This window comes from Capricornis sumatraensis, chromosome 22, assembly GCF_032405125.1.
Source record: "Capricornis sumatraensis isolate serow.1 chromosome 22, serow.2, whole genome shotgun sequence".
Lineage (NCBI taxonomy): Eukaryota > Metazoa > Chordata > Mammalia > Artiodactyla > Bovidae > Capricornis > Capricornis sumatraensis.
In genome coordinates, this window is record NC_091090.1 from 27785507 (window position 1) to 27810662 (window position 25156).

General features: G+C 37.4%; 1 protein-coding gene across 1 annotated transcript in view; it reads left to right on the forward strand.

The window, feature by feature from the left end:
• The window catches only part of TFAP2D (transcription factor AP-2 delta), a 60159-nt gene that overhangs the window by 15089 nt on the left and 19914 nt on the right, over window positions 1-25156 (forward strand). The window contains exons 4-7 of the mRNA XM_068961037.1: window positions 438-603; window positions 933-1051; window positions 18670-18811; window positions 23392-23505. Coding sequence (XP_068817138.1) covers window positions 438-603; window positions 933-1051; window positions 18670-18811; window positions 23392-23505 — 541 coding nt within the window. The remainder of the gene's footprint in view (window positions 1-437; window positions 604-932; window positions 1052-18669; window positions 18812-23391; window positions 23506-25156) is intronic.

A 25156-nucleotide genomic window follows, 5' to 3' on the forward strand; every position in this document is an offset into this window, starting at 1 on the left:
ACAATTATATCTATTCATTGTGTATATGTGTGTACACACACATACACAAAGCCATGGCTATATCATACCTACCCTTTGTGGGCTAGTTGGTATAGTTTGAAGTTTTTAACTAATTGAAGTGTTTCTTGGTGTGGATGATGGCAAAATGAACATTGGTGGGCCAGCCAGCACTTCATAGGATGCTAACTTTGGCTAAAATGAAAATCATATCCTCACAAACATTTTCTGGATGATATTTAAAAACCAAAGCGTGAGTGTTATTGGAAGAGACAGCTTCAGATCAGCTTTCTGAGATGACCCAGGTGGTGAATGTATAAGAAAAATCATATTGTGTATTTCCAAGTCCTAAGTAGTACCACGATAGTGACTATGTTTTATATAGTTATTAGTATCTGTGCTCATGGTCATTAATATATAATATACTTTTCCCTCCAAAGGTGGCACCTGTGTGGTCAACCCCACAGACTTGTTTTGCTCTGTCCCTGGTCGTCTGTCCCTTCTCAGTTCTACTTCCAAATACAAGGTGACCATTGCCGAGGTGAAGAGACGCCTCTCTCCCCCTGAATGCCTCAACGCTTCACTCTTGGGAGGCATTTTGAGAAGGTAAGACAAAGGAGTTTTCTGATACTGTAGTTTTGAGGTGGGGGGGGCGGTGTTTTATCCTTTGGCCGCATTGTATGGCATGTGAGATCTTAGTTCCCTGACCAGGGACTGACCTGCACTTTCTGCATTGGCAGCTCGAAGGCTTAACCACTGGGCGGCTAGGGAAGTCACTGGCACTGTGATCTTCTAACTGTGCTGGTACCACACTTCTCAGCCCTCAGCCCTTATATCTTCTGTCCCATGTTGAACACCTCAGATGGTCAAGTCTTCTCATTGTTTTCCTCTAAATGTCAACCTGCAAAACCTACCTTTTGTTTGTTTTTGGGCAGAGCAAAATCCAAGAATGGGGGTCGCTGCCTGAGGGAGAAGCTGGATAGGCTGGGTCTGAACTTGCCTGCGGGAAGACGGAAAGCAGCCAACGTTACCCTGCTCACTTCCTTAGTTGAAGGTAGGACTTTTCAGCCAGCGAAGTAATGATGGAAGGTTAGCAGTTCTTTGAAATTCAGGTTTGTTGATGATGCCATTTCATTTTTGTTTATATGTTAAAGACGGTTGATTTACAGGTGAATTTCCCAACTAATTGTGATAGTAATGATTCAGTTAGACTTAATAGGAGGCTTAGATGTGGATTCATAAGCTATCATTTCATTTACTAATCTTAGCAGTAATAGGAAAGATGATAGCAATGGAAGATTTTGATATTTAGACAAGTATTCCCCACGTAACAGCAACAAAAACACTGAGCTTTTTTTTTTTATTATTATTGTTTATTTTAAAGTTCAGATCAGTCCGGCTTAACTAATTGTTATTCAGTGCAGCATGACCTACAGGATAACCAGTAATCCTTTATAAGGAGTTCACAGGACTCAGTGCATGGTCACGAGTGTGAGAGCACGTTGTCTTAATCCGGTAGACATCTCTTAAGGTACAGTGAAGTTCCATGGCTTTATGAGTGAGTGAGCTGACCCAAAAGGCTAACCAATGGGGTAGACACAGAGGTAGAAACATATTCCGAAAAGTTTTTTTTTTTTCAATTTGTTTTTTCTTTTGTGTTTCTTCTGTAAGAACTAAACTTTACATATTCTCGTTCAATCTTCTAAGAAAAGATATCATTGGACATCTTTCACACCTTGTAGAGGAGCCGTTGAATGTCACGGAGAGTTGTATAACCTGGAATGCTATTGTTTTAAAAATGAATGAAAGAACCTTTTTGCCAAGACTCACCTGCACACACCTCTGACACTTTTCTTGCATTGATTTCTCACTTGTCTATAAGGCAGAGTAGGAGGTGAAAAGTAAGTGAAACACAAAAACAAATATCTTGTCCTTTTCCAGATCATCAACACACACTATTTATTGAACAACTCTGTGAAGTAGTGTGTTCTTGACATTGATCTTGACAAAATCACTTTGGTGATTTTGCGTTTAACAGGTATCTTTGCTTTACTTCCTAGTTGTAGTAATGATAACAACCACAATATTGTTATTGGCCATGAACATTTAATAAACATCACTGACTCAATGGGCATGAGTTTGAACAAACTCCGGGAGATAGTGAAGAACAGGGAAGCCTGGTGTGCCCAGTCCGTGGGGTCACAGAGAGTCAGATGTGACTTAGCAACTGAACAAAAGCAACTGTTATTATGTTGTACAGCTTATACCACTTGCCTGTGTGTGCTGATACTGAGAGCTGGCAAATGGTAAGGAAGTTGACTCATAATCCACTCATAGGGGTTGGAGGTACTAAAAGGATAACAAAGTAGAAAAAATGACTCATGGGTTGATTCAAAAGAGAAGCAGATTCCTGCTTACTTTAAGTAAAAACATCATTAAAATTATAGCTACCTAACAAAAGAACAAAAGTATGTTCAAAATATAATGCTGAATTCAAGAATCACATGAATAGAAGAACTTGATTGGTTCTCAAATGCAAATCCACAGTAAAATCAGCTGAGGGTGGTTATTAAAAGTCCTTGGACCCCATTCCCAAACCACTAGAAATGTAGTCTCTGGGGGTATGGTGCACATATCTTTATTTTTAAAAACACCCCCTGATATATAATGAGGTTTAAGGATCCTTGGTTTAAATGTTCCTTGAGATACTTTTCATGTAGCAAGTATGAAAAGCAAAGACCTAAGAGAGACCTTTATTCACGGTGTCTGTAAATGTGGATATTCACATGCTGGAATGGCAGCACACACAGGCAAATAGTACAAGACATACAATATAATCACAGTTGTTTTCGTTTGGCCACTAAGTCACATCTGACTCTCTGTGACCCCACGGACTGCACATGCCAGGCTTCCCAGTAAAACCTTGAGAACCCTAAAAGCACATGTTCACATTTCTTCTTGTTGCTTTTTATGGGATTTCTTTGGAAGGAATGATGCTAAAGCTGAAACTCCAGTACTTTGGCCACTTTATGCGAAGAGTTGACTCATTGGAAAAGACTCTGATGCTGGGAGGGATTGGGGGCAGGAGGAGAAGGGGACGACCGAGGATGAGATGGCTGGATGGCATCACTGACTCCATAGACGTGAGTCTGAGTGAACTATGGGAGTTGGTGATGGACAGGGAGGCCTGGTGTGCTGTGATTCATGGGGTTGCAAAGAGTCGGACACGACTGAGCGACTGAACTGAACTGAACTGAAACACCAAGTACCCTGTGAGGGAATCCTTGAGCAATGCTACCAGAAAGAGTACAGGTTAAATGTGTGAAATCCTAGGACCAATCTCCTGGTTTTGGCATCTACTCTTCCAGCAAACCTTTCTTATCACAAAAATGCCTAACTTGTGTTCTATTCATTTGACCTCTGCTCACAGAGGAGTTACATCAGCCTTGGCTGATGAAACTTAAAATTGTATTCTTCCCAGATACATCTTACTTTATGCTTTTCTCTTTTAAACTTTTTTATTTTATATTGGGGTATAGTCAATTAACAATGTTCTGACAGTTTCAGGTGAACAGGAAGGAACTCAGCCATTGATATACATGTGTCCATTTTTCCCCAAACTCCGCTCCCATCCAGGCTGCCACATAACATTGAGCAGAGTTCCACAGATACGTCTTACTTTTCACGGGATGCTTTTGAAATCCCCGAGATATTCACGATGTAGAGAAAGAAATATTTTACTGTTGAATTCCAGGCCAGGCATTTTGATGGAACTGAAAAAATGAGGTTTAATGGCAAAAGGACTCTTTGTATCTCTCAACTCCCCACATATTATGTTATGACCTTCAAGTGTGTGTTCTCTCTCACACATATGCACACACACATGCACATCTTAAGTTTCATTTATATACCATATTATATACATTAATATGTATTATAGTATTTTTATTCTATTTCATATTTTTGTATTATTTTAGAATGCTAATTGTAGACCCATTACTTTTAAATGTTGAACATAAGCCCACTAAATTTATTTCAAGACTCACTGTTGAGTCACACGTCATGACTGACAGTTCTAAAAACTACAAGTTGTCTTAAAATAAGAGGAGAACTTAATATTTTGTGATCTTGGTCCTTTTGGTGCTAATGTGAATTTGATTTAGTTATTTCAAGCATGTTTTGCTTACATAATTTTAGCTAGTAAATATTAAAACTTTACCATATTTACTAGTTGGTATTCATGGACCTTTCTTTGACCATGTCTTTGGGTAATATTTTTGCCCCTCAAGCAAACATTTTTACAGGAGCCAGCAACATTTTAGATGCATTTCTCCAGAAATTCTAAAATGAGATTTCTAATTGTCAAAAATAGTTCATTAGCTTTCTTGTAAGCCTCTGGTTTTGTAGGAAAGAATACTTGTTTTTTTCAATCATTTGGAAATTTTGTTTTAACTTTCAATCAAATTTATTTGCATTTTACAAGTACACTGTGATTGTGAATGCTTTTTTTAAAAATATAAATTTATTCATTTTAATTGGAGGCTAATTACTTTACAATATTGTAGTGGTTTTGCCATACATTGACATGGATCCGCCACGGGTGTACATGTGTTCCCCATCCTGAACCCCCCTTCCACCTCCCTCCCCGTCCCATCCCTCTGGGTCATCCCAGTGCACCAGCCCCGAGCACCCTGGCTCATGCATCGAACCTGGACTGGTGATATGATAATGGAAAAAATTTAACTTCCTGATGACCCAATGCATTCAGCAATGGTTCAGCCCTTTCCCATTTTGGTATAGCACTTGAGAACAAGACAAGTAATATCTGATTGGTTTTATTCCTTATTGACCACACTTAGAAATACATCTCCTGAAGGTCCATCTTCTGTGACGTTTCAGTACTTGTCTCTGCTGCTTTCTGGGAATGATTTGAATTCAGCCTTTCCATTGTTGCTATTTTGATAAAAATCACAAGGAAAGAGAGGTATATGGGGATCCAACTAGACCCTCCATGCAGACATGACCTAACCATTGTCAAGATACGAACAATGAACAGTAAGGTTCCTTATGATGGGGACTGAAATTAGCAAATGAAAGTTTATTTATCAAAAAAAAAAAAAAAGGAAACAACAACTAACTTGTCCCTAATCTAGTAGTGGTTTCATCATGATATTCCTAGATTTCCATTTTTGCTTTGGAAAATCATTTAGTTTTTAATTATTTTTATAATCATTCCTTTCTATATTTCTTTTAAATGGAATCACTCTACTAACAGTGCTATCCTAGCATCATTGTCAAATCAACGTATTAGAGTCATTATTTTAGGGACTGTTTTAAGAACGTATGAGAGGACTGTTTCATGCAAATTTATAATATTTAAATTATTCACAACTTGGTTACAAATATCATTGCACCTAGTAACCAATGGGATAAACTCAAAAGTGGCTGACTTTTTTCACCTTTTAAAGCTGTTTGAAAGGGGACATTTTAGTAAGGTACATCTTTAGAATGGGGATTTATTTTTTGGTCCACATGTACAGATATATTTGATCTACAATAAAATATAAGTATTTGAGTTCAGAATCCCCCGAATGTAATACTAATCCCCTGAATGTAACTGTTTCCTTGTTACCCATATGCCTTCATTTAATAGGGCTTAAATACATAACTAATGGTTGGTACAGCTTCTTTTATCCACTTTATTGCAAGGCTGAAGTTTTTTTTATTTCCCCTTGTTAATCACATTGCTATGACTTCTCCTTGGTCCACTCTGGTATCTATAATACCAAAGAGTTGTCATATCTGGAAAATTCAGATTAGACTTGCTTAACCCAATTTACTGGAGAAGGCAATGGCACCCCACTCCAGTACTCTTGCCTGAAAAATCCCATGGACAGAGGAGCCTGGAGGGCTGCCGTCTATGGGGTTGCACAGAGTCAGACACTACTGAAGCGACTTAGCAGCAGCAGCAGCGACCCAATTTATTGATCTTCCTGAGATCTTGGGATAATCCCAGACTCTCTTAGAATGGGAAAAATATTGTCTCTGGAAACCATTCAAAGAATTGCCCAATATTATTGTCCTAGTTCTAATATCCTTGCTATATATTTATTATTTATGAATCACCAATTAACTGCCTCCCCTACATTTTACAATCTTTGCAGTGTTGGTGGTATTAAAACAAATATGAGGAGTCAGGTATGTAATCATTCTTGCCCATCACTCCCACCTCACTTGAGGTTTTCCAAGATGGTCAAAGTTGCAGAGTGTTGCTGAAGGGAAGTTTTGTTTACTTGAGTGGGGTGCTTTCCTGGGACAGTTTTGCTGAACTTGCAAAAGTTCACATAGCATTCTCAGGTAACACCAGGAGTTTGAAGCACAGTTTAAGTCCTTAAACATAAATGCCTTGGCTTTCAGTTTGTTATGTATGCGTGCATGCTAAGTTGCTTCAGTCCAACTCTGTGTGACCCTATGGACTGTAGCCTGCCAGGCTACATGGAAGTCTCCAGGTGAGAATACTGGAGTGGGTTGCCATGCCCTCCTCTGAGGGTCTTCCTGACCCAAGGATTGAACCCTATGTCTCTTATATCTCCTGCATCAGCAGGCAGGTTCTTTACCACTAGCGCCACTTGGGAAGCCTTTTCAGTTTGTCATGGCTAGAGGTCAAATTCTACTCATTAGAAAAGGCTCTGATGCTGGGAAAGATTAAAGGCAGGAGGAGAAGCGGACAACTGAGGATGAGATGGTTGGATGGCATCACCGATTCAATGGACATGAGTTTGAGCAAACTCCAGGAGATAGTGAAGGACAGGGAAGCCTGGCATGCTACAGTCCATGGGGTCACAAAGAATTGAACACAACTGAGCTTCTGAACAACATATATATTTTAAAAAACAATATGGGGGAGGGAAGGGTATAAATATCCATCAGCAAAAGAAAGGGGACCATTTACAAATATGTGTGTGATTTCTATTCACTCTTTCAAATCTAAAACCTTTGTTGCTATTGCTTCCTTCTTTAGTTAAAAAGAAATCAGTAGGCTTCCAGACCCTATCCTGTACACCCCCCATAATATCACTTTTGACATTTTGTCTGACTTTGGGTCAGTTGCTTAGCCTGACTAAGCTTCATTTTCCTTATATACAGACAAAGGTCATACTATCTGTAATGGTTAGGGTAGTGCTATCTGTTATAACAGTTAACTGCCAAATTTTCAGGGGCTTAGCACAATAGACTCTTGAGAGTTCCTTGGACTCCAAGGAGATCCAACCAGTCCATTCTGAAGGAGATCAGCCCTGGGATTTCTTTGGAAGGAATGATGCTAAAGCTGAAACTCCAGTACTTTGGCCACCTCAGGCAAAGAGTTGACTCATTGGAAAAGACTCTGATACTGGGAGGGATTGAGGGCAGGAGGAGAAGGGGACGACAGAGGATGAGATGGCTGGATGGCATCACTGACTTGATGGACGTGAGTCTGAGTGAACTCCGGGAGTTAGTGATGGACAGGGAGGCCTGGTGTGCTGCAATTCATGGGGTCGCAGAGTCGGATACGACTGAGCGACTGAACTAAACTGAACTGAACTAACACAATAGAAGCTTATTTCTCAGTCTTCACAGATGACATGAGTGTTCCTCCTTGGGACCCTTCCTTCCTCTCATAGTCTCATTCAGGGGCCAGAATCCTTCTGCCTCTAGCTATGCCCTCCTCTAGGTTCTCGAAGCCCTGTGCATTCAGCTCACAATAAAGAAAGATCGGATGGTAAAAGGACACAGCTTCCTACCTACTTGGCCAGGAAGTAGCCTACATTGCTGCTGTCTATGTTCCATGACAACTAGTCCCACGACCATACCTAATTCCGGAGGTGGGTGTGAGATATGCTAGAAAATGTCATGTCCCGAACCTTCTTAGCAACAACTCTGTAGTATAAAAGAAAGGACAGACCTTGGACGGCCCAGCACCCCTTTCTTCCATAACATCTGCCTTGTATGTCTTCTGTAGCATTAAATCCATTTGCTAGATTAAACACTTGATGCCATGGGTGACAGAGGCAGTTGTTAAAAATTAGTACCTGTCCTCTCGTTTTTCTCTCCCTACACAACAGTATTACTTCATAGCAGAATTTACTCAGAATCATAAAACTTTAGCCCTGGAGGGAAATGGAAGACTGAGTAGTCCAAGGCACTAAGTCATAGTACCTCTGCTTAACAGTGTGCTTCTGGAGTCAAATAACTTTGTATGAACCCACTTCTACCACTTACCACTTGCTAGCTGTGTCCTATAAGCAAAGACACACAGCTTCTCTGAGCATCAGTGTAATGAAGTGTTAATAACAGTTCAGTTATTGTTGAGTTCAGTCACTCAGTCGTGTCCAACTCTTTGCAACCCCATGGACTGCAGCATGCCAGGCTTCCCTGTCCATCACCAATAACAGTACCCTCCTCATAAGATTGTCATGGGAGTGAAATCAGGATGTTTGTAGAGTGGTTCACAGGGTTCCCAGCACAAAGTCAGTGTCAATTAAATTTAGTGATCATTATTCTCAAATGAGAAAACTAAGGAAGGTACAGTGAGATTCACCATTTTGCACAGGATTATGAGAATAGCAAGGAGGAGAATCCAGGTCTGGCTTGCAACATGATCATGTGTTTTCCACTCAGATTTATGTTCAGTTCAGTTCAGTCACTCAGTCGTGTCTGACTCTTTGCGACCCCATGAATTGCAGCACGCCAGTCCTCCTCGTCCATCACCAACTCCCAGAGTTCACTCAGACTCACGTCCATCGAGTCAGTGACGCCATCCAGCCATCTCATCCTCGGTCGTCCCCTTCTCCTCCTGCCTCCAATCCCTCCCAGCATCAGAGTCTTTTCCAATGAGTCAACTCTTCGCATGAGGTGGCCAAAGTATTGGAGTTTCAGCTTTAGCATCATTCCCTCCAAAGAAATCCCAGGGCTGATCTCCTTCAGAATGGACTGCTTGGATCTCCTTTCAGTCCAAGGGGCTCTCAAGAGTCTTCTCCAACACCACAGTTTAAACGCATCAATTCTTTGGCGCTCAGCCTTCCTCACAGTCCAACTCTCACATCCGTACACGACCACTAGAAAAACCATAGCCTTGACTAGACGGACCTTTGTTGGCAAAGTAAAGTCTCTGCTTTTAATTTATGTTAGTGATATAGATTATGAACAGTTGCATTGCTGAACTACTTCTGAATTCAGCTATATATTGATAGTTATAGTTATAACAGTGTAACAGTGTAACCAAGGAATTAGAAAGAAGCTGGCCTGTTTTTCACTATGGATTGGACATCCCATGTTGGTAGGAATCCTGAGCACGTTTGTTGAGCTTTCTTGTCCTTTTTTTTTTTTTTTTAACGTCCTGATATACCATCTGCTGCCACTTAATCCCTCAAAGTTAGGATGACATTAAATCTTGGTTCTTTCCATTTTTCTGGAATAATTATGAAAAGTATCTCTTGTCCTTTCAAGAGGATGCCAATCTAGTTAGTTAGACTATCTTACAAAATATTTTCTTCCCACTTTAGCCAAACCAACCAAAGATAGGAGAAAGGAGTGCTATCAGTTGGTTACCTTTTGTCTCTAATCTTGAGTCTGTACGACTGCATTTCCAAGAAAACAGGGAAAAGAACCATCAACTTGACAATAACTTCAATAAGTTTAAAAGAGATAATAGGGAGCAGATTTTAATTAGTCCATGGCTGTTTGAAAGAGATATTGTTCACTATTTGAGGCTTCAAAACACCAAAATCCTTTAGTATCAGAAATAATACATTCACAGGGTACACTCAGGATTGTTTGCTCTTTAGGACAAAGCTGATATTACCATGATATTCACACAAGTACCACAGTGGATTTCTCTGGGTATGTGGAGTTTAAGGGTGACCTCCAGGGACTCACAGCATGTTAGTAGGTCTAAAAGGACCATCATCCTGATATAACGTCTCCACCACCCACTCCAGATGTATTTCCACTTTAGTCCCTCCTCTGGGATAACAAGGTCTAGCTTTCTTCTAAAATTGTATATGATTAAAGAAAGACCATAAATTGACTCCTTGTTATATTGTAACTGTTCTCATTGGTGCTCGTTTTGGTCATATGATCAGCTGGAAAAGCCCAAGCACTAGGGGACCCTGCTATCCCCTTTTGCACACACTCTGGCATTGACCGTGTCTTCTCGGGCACAGTTTTGCATTTCAGAGATGCCAGTGGAATTGGACTCAATAAGTAAATGCTAGTGCAGTCTATGTTAGTCAGTCATTTTAAGGTCTTTCTTGGAAAATGGCTCTTTTTCAGACTAATAGGTATTGTCTTATCTGTATATTTCTTATTCTAAGTCATAGAATAGTTTCTATCTGAGAGACTCTGCTTTGACTATTGATAGATGACAATCTGATATCCTTGTCTAATATTTGAGAACTAATATTTATCAGAATTGTCAACGATTGGTCTCAGCGTCTTATATTATCCATAAATAGACACAATCTCAGAGGAATCTTCTTAAATTGTTTGCTTACTTCCTAACAGTACTCCTCTGACCTGAATCTTATGGTTCTTTCATTTTCAGAGAGAAAGGTGTTTACATGTAGGGGTAGAGGAAATAGGCTATTACACGCATGCCTTTGTGTCTGACTGTGGGGTCCTTAGACTCCTACTCCTATTCAGGCACAAAAAGTCAAGTTTATCCAAGCCTTTTTGGCTCAGTCCTTCCCTACCCCTTAGGTCCAGCTTAGTATTCACTCTCATGAATCATGATGCTCCCTTGAAAGCATGTCTCTTCATTACTTTTCTAGGTTTTTCATTTCTGTTTTCTATTATACTCTCTTTCAAAGTTTATGCCAACTAATGTGCTTTTCAAACACTCCTGTTTCTGCTTATTTCCATTGTTTAGATTTATCAAAATTTGTAGGTATTCTAATAAAACTGTAAACTGTATAATTCCTAGTGATGTCTAATGCCCATTGAATAGTAGTGGAAGTTTTTAGGTTTTAATTTGCAACAAATATTTGAGTTTTGAATAAAAACTTTCTAAGATCTAGGTCAGAGAGTAGTTTTGTTTTTAATTAATATAATTTTAAATAGATAATTTATATAGAGGGTAAAAACCCCAAAGTTACAAAGGAGTGAAATAGCTTCTTTTCACCGTATCCTTCATTTAGTTCCCCTCCTGGAAGAAAGAAATGTTACTGGTTTCTCTGTTTTCTTCCAAAGAGATGTGTGTGTGTGTGTGTGTGTGTTTATTGTGTGTATGCATAGTTTTGGTTTTCATTTTAAAAATTATAGCAGTCTAAGCCAATGGGAATTTGCTCTATGTCTCAGGGAACTCAAACAGGGGCTCTGTGTCAACCTAGAGGAGTGGAATGGGGAGGGAAGTAGGAGGCAGGATCGACAGGGAGGGGACATATGTATACCTATGGCTGATTCATGTTGATGTTTGACAGAAAACAACCAAATTCTGTAAAGCAATTATCCTTCAATTAAAAATAAATTATTTTTTAATAAATAAAAAATGTATAGCAATCTATACATACTGTCCTACACATTTTTTCACACCTTATCTTAGTGTTCTTTTTATTTCAGTTTTTGAAAGTTGTTCATTCTTTTAAACACTCACAGTATTCCATTGTTTAAAGGCATCGTATTTAACCAGTACTCCACTAGATATCATATAGGAGTTTTTAATCTTTGGCTCTTACAAATAGTGCCACAATGGGCAAGCTCACATTTATACAAATAATTCTACAGATATGCAAGTACATCTATTCAGTGAATTCCTAAGAATGTGTTATAGGATCAAAAGATATTTGCATTTGTAATTTTGGGAGATTACTGGAAGGTTGCTCTTTACAGTAGTTTTAAATTTACAGTTTTATCAATGATGGAGGTAAGAAGTATCAATACGTGAGTACTTCCCTCTATACACTAGTCCAAACCGGGTACTATCAATTTTTTGAACTTTGCTAATTTGATTGGAAAAAAAATAAACTCCATCTTTTATGAAAAAGATTGAGTATATTCTTAGGAGAATTTTATGAGCTTTTTTGTCTCTTCACTTTGTCCTGGTGGGGTAATTTTTGACATTTCTCTCATTCATTTGTAAGTGTTCATTATATACAAGGAAAACAGGTTGTATGTCTCTCATATGTGTTGCAAAGCCTCTCCACCCCATCTCTGGTTTGTCTGTTTGCTGTTATGACTTTTTTTGTTTGGTTGCTTATTTGTTCAGGTCAATATCATACAGAACTTTTTTATATTGATATAATCATATTTCTCACATATTTCATTCCATAGCTTTTAGCTTTTATTATAACACTTTGAAAGTCCTTTTTTTAATTCCAAGATTATAAAATATTTCTCCTACATTATCTTCTAATTACTTTGTGGATCTATACTTTAAATCTTTGATCCATCTGGAGGTTTTTTGTTGTTGGATGTATGATATAATTTTATTCGCTTTTTTGGCCCAGATGGCCAGCCAGTTGTCCCAACACCTTTTATTGATAATTCATTTTCCCCTACTGTTATGATAAGCAAGTTTTGTCTTACATTAAATCTCCTTATACAAAAGTACTTTTTAATAGACTGATGATTTTTTCCCCCAAGAATGCTATGTCTCCATTACCATCACATCGCCGTTTTTGTTTCCAGAGTGTGTTCTGTGTTAAAGCCAATAAGGCAGAATGCAGAGAACCCAGATAGACAGAGGTCTTTACAGTTTAATATTAACTCTGTAGCAACTGCTTTCTTTTGCATAAGCCACAGAATCCTGGTTTGGGGGAAGGTGTAGAGTTCCTTCCCACATGATGCTTTCCTTTCAACTTAGGACAGTAATTCTCAAACCTGGCTCGAGAGGAGGTCAAGAGCTTTCAAAAAATGCAGATGCCCTGGCTCCAGAGATTAAATGATGTAGGATGAAACCCTGATGTGTGTATGTGTAAGTGTGTATCTGTGTGTGTGAGTGTGTGTGTGCACTTGTATATATACATATTAAACAGACTCCCCGATTGTGGGAATAGCAAGGGTTGAAAAACACTACCTTTAAATTTACCTATTTTATTAAATGGCTTCACTGATACAATGATATACTCAGTGTTTTTTTTAATTTCATTCTTTCTAGCAATTCTCTTCTGTTCTAATTTTTCATTTATATTCTTTGTAAAGGGTACTTCTCAAGACTGTTGTTATAATTTGCCAATGAAACATTTGAAAGCTTTTCCATTTAACAAATGTTTACTAAGTACCTATTATGAATCAGATACTGTACTAAGTACAGGGCATGGAATGGGGAATAAAACTATCACTTTGAAAACAAAGTATTGGTATTGAAACAAAATCATCATTAAATAGAGAAACTACCAGCTTATAAGACCCTTATCTATAACCCAGGTTGTATGATATATAGTGTTACAGAATGTACTCCTTTTAGAATCGTTCTGGATGCCTATAACAGATACATTAAACCTGTTCTGCAGCTTGATGTTATAAGATAACTTATTTAATATAATATCTTATCCAGATTTGAAAATATTCTCAAATTTGCATTCCAATAGGTACTTCTTGGAATAATCCCAGAGATAGATTTGAATGTATTATTTTCCATACATGTAATTAAAATTGAAATCACAGATATGTGAGTAGAATTTAACACATATGAATTATTGCTTTCATTGAATACTATGGAGTATTACAGTAAGAAGTTAAACCTAAATAGGTTCTAAGGCGATGTAGTTAGTGACGTTTGGTGAGAATTATCCAGTGAATAATAACGTAGAAGTATCTTTAGTACAAACTAGTTTTAGATATTTATTGATAGTTGTCTAAAATATATTTACCTCTAAAATACAGTAATTTTAAAGGAAGAAAAAAGTCCTTAATGACTGGATAAAATGTTGAAATCAGATGTGTTCATTTCTATTTTAAAACTGCATTTAGATACGAAGGAAAAGAATATATGCATACATATGGCTGATTTCATGCTTGTTGTACAGGAGAAACTGACACAAGACTGTAAAGCAATTATACTCCAATTTTTAAAAATCTTTGAAAAAGATGCATTTAGATCTACTTCAGGTAAAATAATGGGGAAACCCAGAATGTCAGGAAAATGAGCAATTCACTTTCTTCAAAAAACATTTTTCCATTAACTGTCCATTTCTGGGCTGCATCAATAATTGCCATTTACATTTTTCCTAATATTTACCCTTCAGTTTGTTTGTTTGTTTGCCTTACAGTGTGAAAAACGAATGCCCTGAAACCAGGGAGCAAATTCTCTCTTTATGTTCTTCCTGTATTCTGTAACTTTGCTTGTACCAGCTTTTGGAAAGAGATCCTCAACATGGGTCGTCAACTGCTGCTGTTCCTGCTGAAAAATTGAAAACCCCCAGTGGTTTCCCCTTTTTTGGAAGGGGAGGATGGCACTCCTTGGCCTAGAGAGCCTAAAGCCTTGCACTGAGAGTACTCTAAGCTCTCTTACTATCCCCATGTAACCTACTTCTAAAATAGTAATTCTTCCAATGGCATGAAATAACAATGGACGTATTTGCCAAAGTTACTGTGTTGCTTCGGTGGTGTAAAAAAGTGGGGGTGGGTTAGTACTGGTTTGTCAGGTGGCACAGTGCATTGAAATAAAGGAAGAGATTAAATCCACTTTGGAAAACAGCCACCATGGGGCAGCCTACCTCGTCATGCGCAGAAATGAGGCAACAGCAGCCATGTTTGCTGTATGGGATATAAGCCTTCAGGGATCACTCTGCCACCCCAGGTTACTGCACCTACTTGTTCACATGGGTACTTCGTCCCCCCACAGAGACAGAGAAGCTTGTAGATCTTTATTGTTACCAATTAGTTGAATCCCCTAGTGTCTTATTCACAAGCTTTTCTGCTCCCCATATTTCATTTTTCTTAAACCTGTTGACTCGATGATGCCTGTGGTACAGGATTGAACTATAGATTTGTCATTGTTCTTGAATATCACGTGTCTTTCAATTCACGGACCCATTTAGTCATTCATTCTTGGGTTTTCACACCCAAAGCTTTGTGGCACAGTCTACACGTTCTAACTACTACACATCAGTGTCTTCACTTGCCACTTCTTATGATGTAGCATCGTTCTACATCCAGTAACAATGTTACCTCGCAAGCAGGAGAAAGCAGTAAACAGAGCTAAGGGAAGAAAGGATCTGGCTGTCAGTGCAAATGTAAATAGCACCTGTTCCATCCAAACTGTTTTTAAAACTTCCGCACGGTGAGAGCTTCGCATAGAATGACCCAGATCCTCAAGAAAAAGGTTTTAGCATAAAATTTAAGAGGCATGCTGCCATTCCCCTGTAGGCACTGTTTCACGCCTCTTCCTATTGCAGAAAGAGTAGAGGAAAACAATGTATTGTACATATATCCATGTGTATATATATGTTTGTGTGTATCTGTAATAGTCTCTTAAATTTTTATTTAAATATCAGTTTCTGTGTGAATACTGCAGTATGAAGACATATCAATTTATATAACTCGACTTGCTCTACAAGGATGAAGTTGTGAAAGGTGTTTGTGTTAGTTGCAAAATACTTCTGAGTCCTAAGGTCACATGAGTTTGTTCTCTGATCAGGTGCTATAGCCATTCTTTGCTGGGTCAAGCTTTAAGATTTTTTACCTCACATTTGAAATTTCTTGAATTATCTCTCATCTGTCATTTTCTTAGGAAAAGTCATCATCCTACGTGGCATTACAATGTCCTTTTTTTAAAAGATTTTTTTTTTAATGTGGGCCATTTTTAAAGTCTTTATTGAATTTGTTACAATATTGCTCCTTTTATGTTTGGTTTTTTGGTCACGAGGCATGTGGGATCCTAGCTCCCCCACCAGGGATCGAACTTGCACCCCTTGCATTGGAAAACAAGGTCTTAACCACTGGACCTCCAGGGACATCCCTACAATGTCCCTTAAAAAAAAAAAAAAAACCTTTGTGCCTTTTCTTCTGTCAAATAAGCACACATTTTCTTTCCTAATTGGTTAGGGTGATCAACTCCTGTGATAAGCACTTTTAAAATATTACTCATACCTTGCAGCTTTATCCAAAAGTGTGACCCTCCAATAATTAGCACTACCCAGACTAGTCAATATAGAGACCTTTTTTAATCCATTTTGTCATTTTTCTATTTTGAATAGAGGAAAAATGATGTTTTCTACCACAGGAATATAAAAGTCTTAACTTAAGACCTGCTGCTGCTTTGAAACAGACTAAGGGGAAAATTATGACTGGATCATTCACAAAGCATTATCTGATCTAGCATTTCACCACATTATCATATTTTTATATTAAATTAGACTCTTCCAAGGCCTAGAACAGGGCTTTTCAGGTTTGGGGAATGAAAAAAGTTGTTAAAGACTCAGGGAATGAATGAAAAGGGTGAATTGCAACATTCTTGTCTCATAGTAGCATAAATAAAATTTAAACACACTTCTATAAATGGAAGTCTGATTTTGATGTATGGTTAATATTTGTACACATTGAAACTTCAAATCAGGGTATTAACTAATATCTGCCTAGTGACAGTGGAGCTGTCCATAGGCTAAGTGTGCCTTTCTCTGAAATAAACAAGAGCAGGAACCCTACCAATTTCCATTAGCTCTATGGGCATAAATCATATAACTAAGCCATCATTAAAACACCCTTCATCTTGTTCCTTCTTCTCCTTAAGACAGATAAGGAGAAACCTTTGAGATAGAAGCTTTTAAGGAAAAAAATCCCACAAACAAATATTGAACATTATTATTTACATTTTTTACAACTAAAGATCCTAAGGGGAAAAAAATGTATCTAAGAAAAATTTAAGGGAAAAGTACTCTCAGGATTATATTTTTTCAGCTCTATACTATCCTAAAATGTTTTCTTGTTTTCTGTTGTTGATAATTTTTGGGTCATTTTTATAAATGTGAGCTTCCCAATCTGAAAGATTAATATTTCTCTTTTTTTCTAGAGGAAAAAAAATAGTATCTTTACTAAGGGATGTTTCATTGAAATTAGTTAGCCTATTATGTGTATGTATCTATAAACTTTTCTTCCTTCTCTGTAGTAATATTAATCATTTTTATTTCTTCCTGGTATTGATTTATTAACTACTATTTATTCTATGAATATAAAACAGAATCAAATACATTGCTTTGGCCAATCACCAAACAAGTGTCATGAGGTTTGACACATCAAAGCTGATTATTTTTTAATTTCTTCATGGCAAAATTTGATTGACTGTTTGGTCACCTTTCCATGAGTACCACCTTCTCCTCCTCTGAAAATCTTTTATCTCTAATAGTCACTTGATACTTGTAATACAATATGATAACATTCATTATATATAATATTAGTATATGTTAATGAACATGTACAGATTATAGATAATGCTTATATAGATGCAATATAATTTATAAGTGCTACTAAGGTGTTTTCTGGGTTTATTGTTGCTGTGACTACTATTATTGATATGATTGTCATCTTCCTAGAAACAGGGACAATCTTTGGTGTCCTTTTATACCCCCTTTACTCATACCTAGCACTGCACCTTGAGCAAAAGACGTGCTTAGTCCATATGTAGCAAGACCTTGCTTTTTTTAAAGTTTTAATGGTCAGGTAACAATTGGCTTGAGTTTTTAAAATACTGTTGTTTTCCAAACTGACATCCGTGGCCAAATCTTACTTTGCCAATAAGTCATTTTACTGTTTGTCTTAAAAGTTTGCTCAGGGTTCAGATTATATGAAAGAACAAACATTTTTAATCATTATACTATACTTTAAAATATTATTATTTTTAATAATGTACTGAAGAAGCACTGTACATAGTGCTAAAAGGTACTGAGGCTCACCATAAAGCCTGGCAATGCTAGTACTCTAAAGTATTCAGTATGCTTTCTTTAGCAACATAATGTTATGAAATTGACATAATTCGATTATTTGCCTTTCCAAAGTGTTCCAAATTCTTTGAAAAATTATGTGGACCGTTTGTCAATGTTTTGATAGGTCTCATGGAAAAGGCAGTGAAGTGAAAGTGAAAGTTGCTGAATCGTGTCTAACTCTTTTGCGACCCCATGGACCCCATGGAATTCCATGGAATTCTCCAGGCCAGAATACTGGAGTGGGTAGCCTTTCCCTTCTCTAGGGGATCTTCCCAACCCAGGGATAAAACCCAGGTCCCCCGCATTGCAGGCAGATTCTTTACCGGCTGAGCCACAAGGAAACTATTATGGAAGCCACAAGGGAAGATATCATGGAAAAGATATCTGAATATTTCAGTTACATTGAATAAGTTATAGGTTGAGCAGCAACAAAATGACATGCCCATAGAGCTTTTTGCCCAGGGCATTAAGATGTAGGATCTCTGATGTGTGTCTGGTCTAATGGTCAGAGCCTTACGGGGAGTCAGAACTGCTTGACTGTGGTTCCGGTTTTCCTCCTACAGTTTTCCACATACCCCTGCCTGGTAAGTAGCTTCTGTTTCTGTTTCTTCACCGACCCCCCCAGAAGCTCCTTTCCTCTTGGATTGTTTACAGTGAATGGGAAAAATGATCCATTTGACCCCCCAGCCAGGAATGAGGCTTGAGGAAAAAGAAGGTGTTCCTCTCGTTGAGTGTGGACATCAGTGAGAAACTGACTTTTACTGTCTGCCAACAGGGGAGGCGTTACACTTGGCTCGAGATTTTGGCTACACTTGTGAAACAGAGTTTCCAGCCAAAGCAGTAGGAGAACATCTTGCCAGACAACATATGGAACAGAAAGAACAGACAGCAAGAAAAAAGATGATCCTAGCCACCAAGTAAGCAGAATGGGGAAGCCTCTGTGTGCCTTTATCCTGTTTTTTCATTTTCTTTGAATGAGGGAAAACAGTCTAGAAAACACCCATTCTCTAAAACGAGAGGGTCTCCCACACCGGCAGTTAGATGTATTAAACAAGGACCTCCTCAACATGCTACCTGTAGCAAGATTTGCCAATTGTATTAGTGATAGAGCTACCATTGAGCCTGATGAAAGTTCATAGAAAACCTCTTCAGAAAAACAGGAACTCTTAGGAGAAAAGTGTGTTTAGAAGATGTAAGTTCCAGGCAGATATGCCAGTTAGTTGGTATTAAATATGTAATTTGGTCTAAGCCACTCACTGTGCCATAGTAAATGGGGATAAAGATCTGAAACACAAGAAGTGTTCAGGGAGTGTGACAAAAATTGAGGACCCAGATACGTGAGAGGTAACAGGGAGACCTCTGGGATCCAGGGGTCGACGTCAGTGCCCTCATTTTTTTCCTGTATATGATTAAGCAAATGATCCCTGTACTGTCCCAGCTTTCGTGTGATATTGTCAAAAAGAAAAAGATAGAATGTATGAGAACTTCTGCAAATTGTAAAAAGCTCAATTAAAATATGAATTAAGATAATGAGAGAAATGATGCAGAAAGGAGGACGCTTGCATAAGATGATTCCATATTCCCTCAAACTTGAAAACTTTTTGATAATTAAAGGAAGAACTACCATTTACTGTGTGAAAACCCAGTAGAAGTACTGCTTAAGTACTTAAGTACTGCTCAAGTCACATTCAGATTTTTAGACCAAAATCTTTCAAGTGGTAGCTAATTCTTGCTCTCTTCTCTTTAGTAAAATAAGTTATTGCTACATCAAGAGTCTTAATAGTCTTGTTTAATTTCCGAACTCTATGTTCAGATTTTAGAACTAATAGTTCCAGCTGATTAACTTATCATTTATAAGTTAGTTTCTTATTTAGGGGAAACTTCTAAAGAGAGAGTATATGGTAGATAATGTTGGAAACATTGCTTCAAAAAATGACCTTATGATATGTTGGCTAAAATGTAAATGGTCTCAAAATGCATAAAACAAAAACTAAATATTCCTCCTTCTACCCCATCCAATGAAAGATAGGTCTTTTTTAAAATTTAAGGCTTTATATGGGATGCCCAACAGGCTTGCTCAAGAATGCAAAGCCCTCATTTGGTATTTGTGCTGCTCATGGCTGTCACTGCTTGGGTTTCAGATATATTTACTCATTGCTCTTCTGAGAGTACTAGATAGCTCTCTCATCTTGCCCCCAGAGAGAAGAGAAACATAAGGTAGGGCAAAAGAAAAGACAAAACAAGGAGATAAAGAGGGAAGGAATAGCAGAAAGAGAATGAAGACCAAGAGTTAGAGAAAGAATGTTGTGAGGGATATAGCATTTGGACTTAAAATTTTGAGATGAGCTTTGTGGTGGGGAAGTTCCTGAATACTTATTAGTGAAAAGACCTAAACCTAGATTTTTCTGTGCTGTTATCTCCCTGGGCATCTTCACTTCTGCTTTGTTTCTACTTTCCCTCTTCCAACAGTTTTGGACTCAGAGGGGTCTTTATCTACCATATTTCAGGTTTTCCAGAAGGAACTGAACGTTGCTACCAAAAAACCTGAATGAACTTTGTGGCCAACCCAACACATGTCATTTGTTCATTTCTATCCTTAATATAATCTCAGGAGACTATAAATATTTGTTACAGATTAAAAGAAACATATAGTGCTAGAAGTTAGGTCCTATCTTCTAGGTGTTCCCAAAGCATTGTAACTGGCAGGATTTTACAGATTTCCTGTTATATATAGCCCTGTGATACCTCTGAATGATACTATTATTCCCCAATACTAATTACCCAAAATAAAACACCTTCATGTTTTATACCTCAAAATCACTTGATGATGGTTGTATCATGCATATTCCAAGAATTTCACCTCCCCTAATCCAGAGAAATCCTTGTCCTCTTTCCTCCAGAAATGTCTTTATAACTTTCCACCCCTACCATCCACAGCAATGCTACCATTGCCATTCCAAACACAAATTCCCATTTTCTTAAGAATTCCCATCACTCTATTTTAGTGTTTGGAAGCCAGTGCATTCAAATGGATGCTGAGATTTTGTTTTCATAGAAGTAAACATTCGAAGAAGTTAGGAGAAGTAAGGGAAGCATCAGTGCTTTCATATTTGTCAAAGTTATACAGAGACATCTGTTTTATAGTAGTGGACTCAATAAGGAGCAGTATTTCCCTGTTGCTGCTGCTGCTAAGTCGCTTCAGTCATGTCCGACTCTGTGCGACCCCATAGACGGCAGCCCACCAGGCTCCCCTGTCCCTGGGGTTCTCTAGGCAAGAATACTGGAGTGGGTTGCCATTTCCTTCTCCAATGCATGAAAGTGAAAAGTCAAAGTGAAGTCGCTCAGTCGTGCCCGACTCTTAGCGACCCCATGGATTGCAGCCTACCAGGCTCCTCTGTCCATGGGATTTCCCTGTTACCTGAGATCTAAGTAGGATATATTATTTTAGGTGATATTTTGAACTTTGATTTCAAAAAATATTTCAAGAACATGTAATTCTCTTTGATCCCTCTCCCATAGCTGAACATTAGCAGACCATTAAATGTTAAGCAAGAACTGAATTCACTAATTCAAATTATCTTATTTTATACGAGAGTAGATAGGCTATAAACATCTAGAAATCAAGAGACAGACAAAATAATTTGTCTTTGTGGTTATATATATCCATTCCATCTTTTTTTAGACCATATGAAGATCTGAAGAACCAGAGACTATGCAGTCATAGCAAATGTACTAAACACAAGTAGTCACTAATATAAGTAGATGAAGTAAGGAGAGTTTTGGAATTAATGACTTTCTGCAACATATTAGTGCATCCAACATGTGTTATGAGTAGTTTCTAATTTTTCCAGTAGTAAAGCACTGGCTGTTTTCAAATAAAATATTCAAAGTTGAAATGAAGTAGTCTATATGGATATTCATTATATTCTGATTAGTTCACCTTTGTTCACAAGACTGTGACAACTGTATCCAAAATATATACAAAATTCAGAATTCTTTAGATGAGACACCCAATTACTGATCTGCCTTGGCACACTGGGTTGCGTATTTTTTTTTTACCTCTATGAATAACAGATTCTATTCTATTTAATTATATTGCCAAATTTACAATTGTACGAAGGGCTTGTTAAAAGCCATTAGCCTTCTAACTCCTCATAGTTCCCAGGGCTTTGTTGATTAACCAAATATTTTGATTAATTAGACAATTATTTAAAGCGAGGAATAGAAATGAGTTAGACAGTTTTGGGAATCAAAAAATGTACCCGACAAAACATTTATTTGATTTATGAAAAACATGAATAAACCTCTTCATTGAATTTAGAATTCAGTATGATTAACACTAATCTGTGTTAGGGTAAAGCAGAATAGTTAGGGAGTTTTAATCGATAGCGTAACATTGATAGTCAAAAGGAAAAACAGAACTTTAAATTCAGACATCAGCTAAAAAATTATGTCCTTAAGGACAATGATGTAAGTGATAAAGTTAGAATTTATGATTCATCAAAGATCATCTTGTACATTACATAATTGATAATGTGACATTTTGCTTAAAAAAATAAGAATATTTCTTACTGTAGCTTCGTAAATAACAATTTAAATAAGAATGAAATCAAGCATAAAAATAATAACTCAGTAACTGTCATAATAAGATATAATAATTGCCTAAAGGAAATCTACAAAGTTGTCATCTGTTTTTAAGTCTGGAGGCTCTCCTAAGTCAGTGAGTTAAGAAGAAGAATCAAACATCAAGGTTGAAATTCTGAAACTTCTCCAGATACAGCTTCATGATGTACCTGAATTGCTTAGCATAAGCTAAATTTTTCCATACTTGCTTTTTCCTCATTTCTTCCTCAGCTTTAACTTTATTGTAACTTGTTCTGTTGTTTAAACAGTAAGGCAGTTGATTTGCCAACTTATAAATTAGTTTATTCAATTATTGAAAATATTCAAATATCCTAATATAACAACTAAAGCAATGTTTTAACCTCCACTTAAATTTTTTAATATATTTAAATGATCATCTTATAGTAGTTGAGACATAGTTGCCATTGTGAGCCTCATCTGTATATTTTTTTTATAAATTTCTATTTAATAAGAGAATAATTGCTTTACAATATTATGTTATTTTCTGCCAAATATTAAGATGAATCAGCCATATGCATGCATGTGTCCCCTGCCTCTTGAACCTCCTTCTCACCTCCCACCCCATCCCACCCCTCTAGGTTGTTACAGAGTGCTGGGTTTGAAATCCCTGCATCATTATAGCAAATTCCAACTGGCTGTCTATTTAACATATGTTAATGTATATGTTTCAGTGTTATTCTGTCAGTTCATCCCTCCTCACTTGTATGTTGTAGATGGAACTTCAGAGGTTGTTTTGTGAAATTTTCTCAAGCCTTCTTTTAAAAGAAAAAACAAACTTTTGGAAAGATATCATGCAATGAAATTAAAACCCTGTTTAAAGAGTTCAACCTTAATTTTGAGTCTTTCATTTTAGACAAATTTGTAAAGAATTTCAAGACCTCTTGAGCCAAGATAGATCACCGCTGGGATCCTCCAGACCCACTCCAATTCTAGACCTTGACATTCAGAGACACTTAACACATTTCAGGTAAGACTGGTTTTCCAATTTGGTTGGATTCTCCTTTTTAAAAAAAACGTTTTCTTTTATATTGGGGGATAGCTGACTAATAATGTTGGGATAGTTTCAGGTGCACAGTGAAGGGACTCAGCCATGTGTATACTGTATCTATTCTCCTCTAAACTCCCCTCTCATCCAAGCTGCTGCATAACATTGAGCAGAGTTCTATGTGCTATACAGCAGGTCCTGTTGGTTATCCATTTTAAATATAGCAGTGTGTACATGTCCATCCCAAATTTCCTAACTATCCCTTCCCCCCATTCTCCCCTCTGTTGACTCTCTTTTCAATTGTGAAGACAGTCTTTACTAACCTAGGCATGTTTGTACTCCTGCCATAGTTCCATTTAGAGATAACATATATATTTATATGATGTTGCCTGATTTTTTTGAAATTCCAAGCATCTGAGATCAAATTGTAAAGGTAAATAAAGCACAAAGCACTTTGGATCAGAAAATTTATATTTTTTTGTGATTTCCAAGAGTTTGTGACTTTGAGAGTGAGCACTGTTATTTCAAACAATAACACTTTCAGATTAGGATACTGAAATCCTTTAAGCAGTTCTTTTTCTTGATTAGATAAATTGTTGAATGGACAGATGAAATTAGTAGGCTATCATAGACTGATTTTTCCAGGACTATGTTAATGATTTCTCTGCAGTTAGAAATTGTACACCTCAGTTAATGGTTCTTAAGTTAGACCACAAAAACATATTTTAAAGAACCCAGGATACTTTTAAAGAACCCAGGATTATTGAAAGCATATCCTTAATTGTCTGAGATACTTTAGAAGAGAATAGACTATTTTTCCTGATTAATTTATACCCTGAATGCAATGTGAAAAAGATTGTGATAATTTTTCAGGTGACTTCCAATTGTAAAACTCTAGAATTCTGATGCCAACATGGTATTTCTCACCAATTAAAATATTTATCCTCTTTTTTTATTACTATCATTTAGTTTTTTTAAAAAACAATGCTAAGGAAAGACTAACATACATTAAACTTTAAAAAGTTTTTTATACCTCTCGATGACTATAATGCCTTTGAAGAGGATATTTCATTATATAAAGTAGTGGGTATTTAAGTAAATTGGAATTTTATATGGAACTTCAGTTCAGTTCAGTTCAGTTCAGTTGCTCAGTCGTGTCTGACTCTTTGCGACCCCATGAATTGCAGCACGCAAGGCCTCCCTGTCCATCACCAACTCCCGGAGTTCACCCAAACTCATGTCCATTGAGTCGGTGATGCCATCCAGCCATCTCATCCTCTTTCGTCCCCTTCTCCTCCTGCCCCCAATCCCTCCCAGCATCAGGGTCTTTTCCAATGAGTCAACTATTCGCATAAGGTGGCCAAAGTACTGGAGTTTCAGCTTTAGCATCAGTCCTTCCAAAGAACACCCAGGACTGATCTCCTTTAGAATGGACTGGTTGGATCTCCTTGCAGTCCAAGGGACTCTCAAGAGTCTTCTCCAACACTACAGTTCAAAAGCATTAATTCTTTGGCACTCAGCTTTTTTCACACTCCAACTTTCACATCCATATATGACCACTGGGAAAACCATAGCAATTTAGAGATTGTCAAAAAAGAATATTTAAGTTTTCATGCATCACAATGCTCCTCAA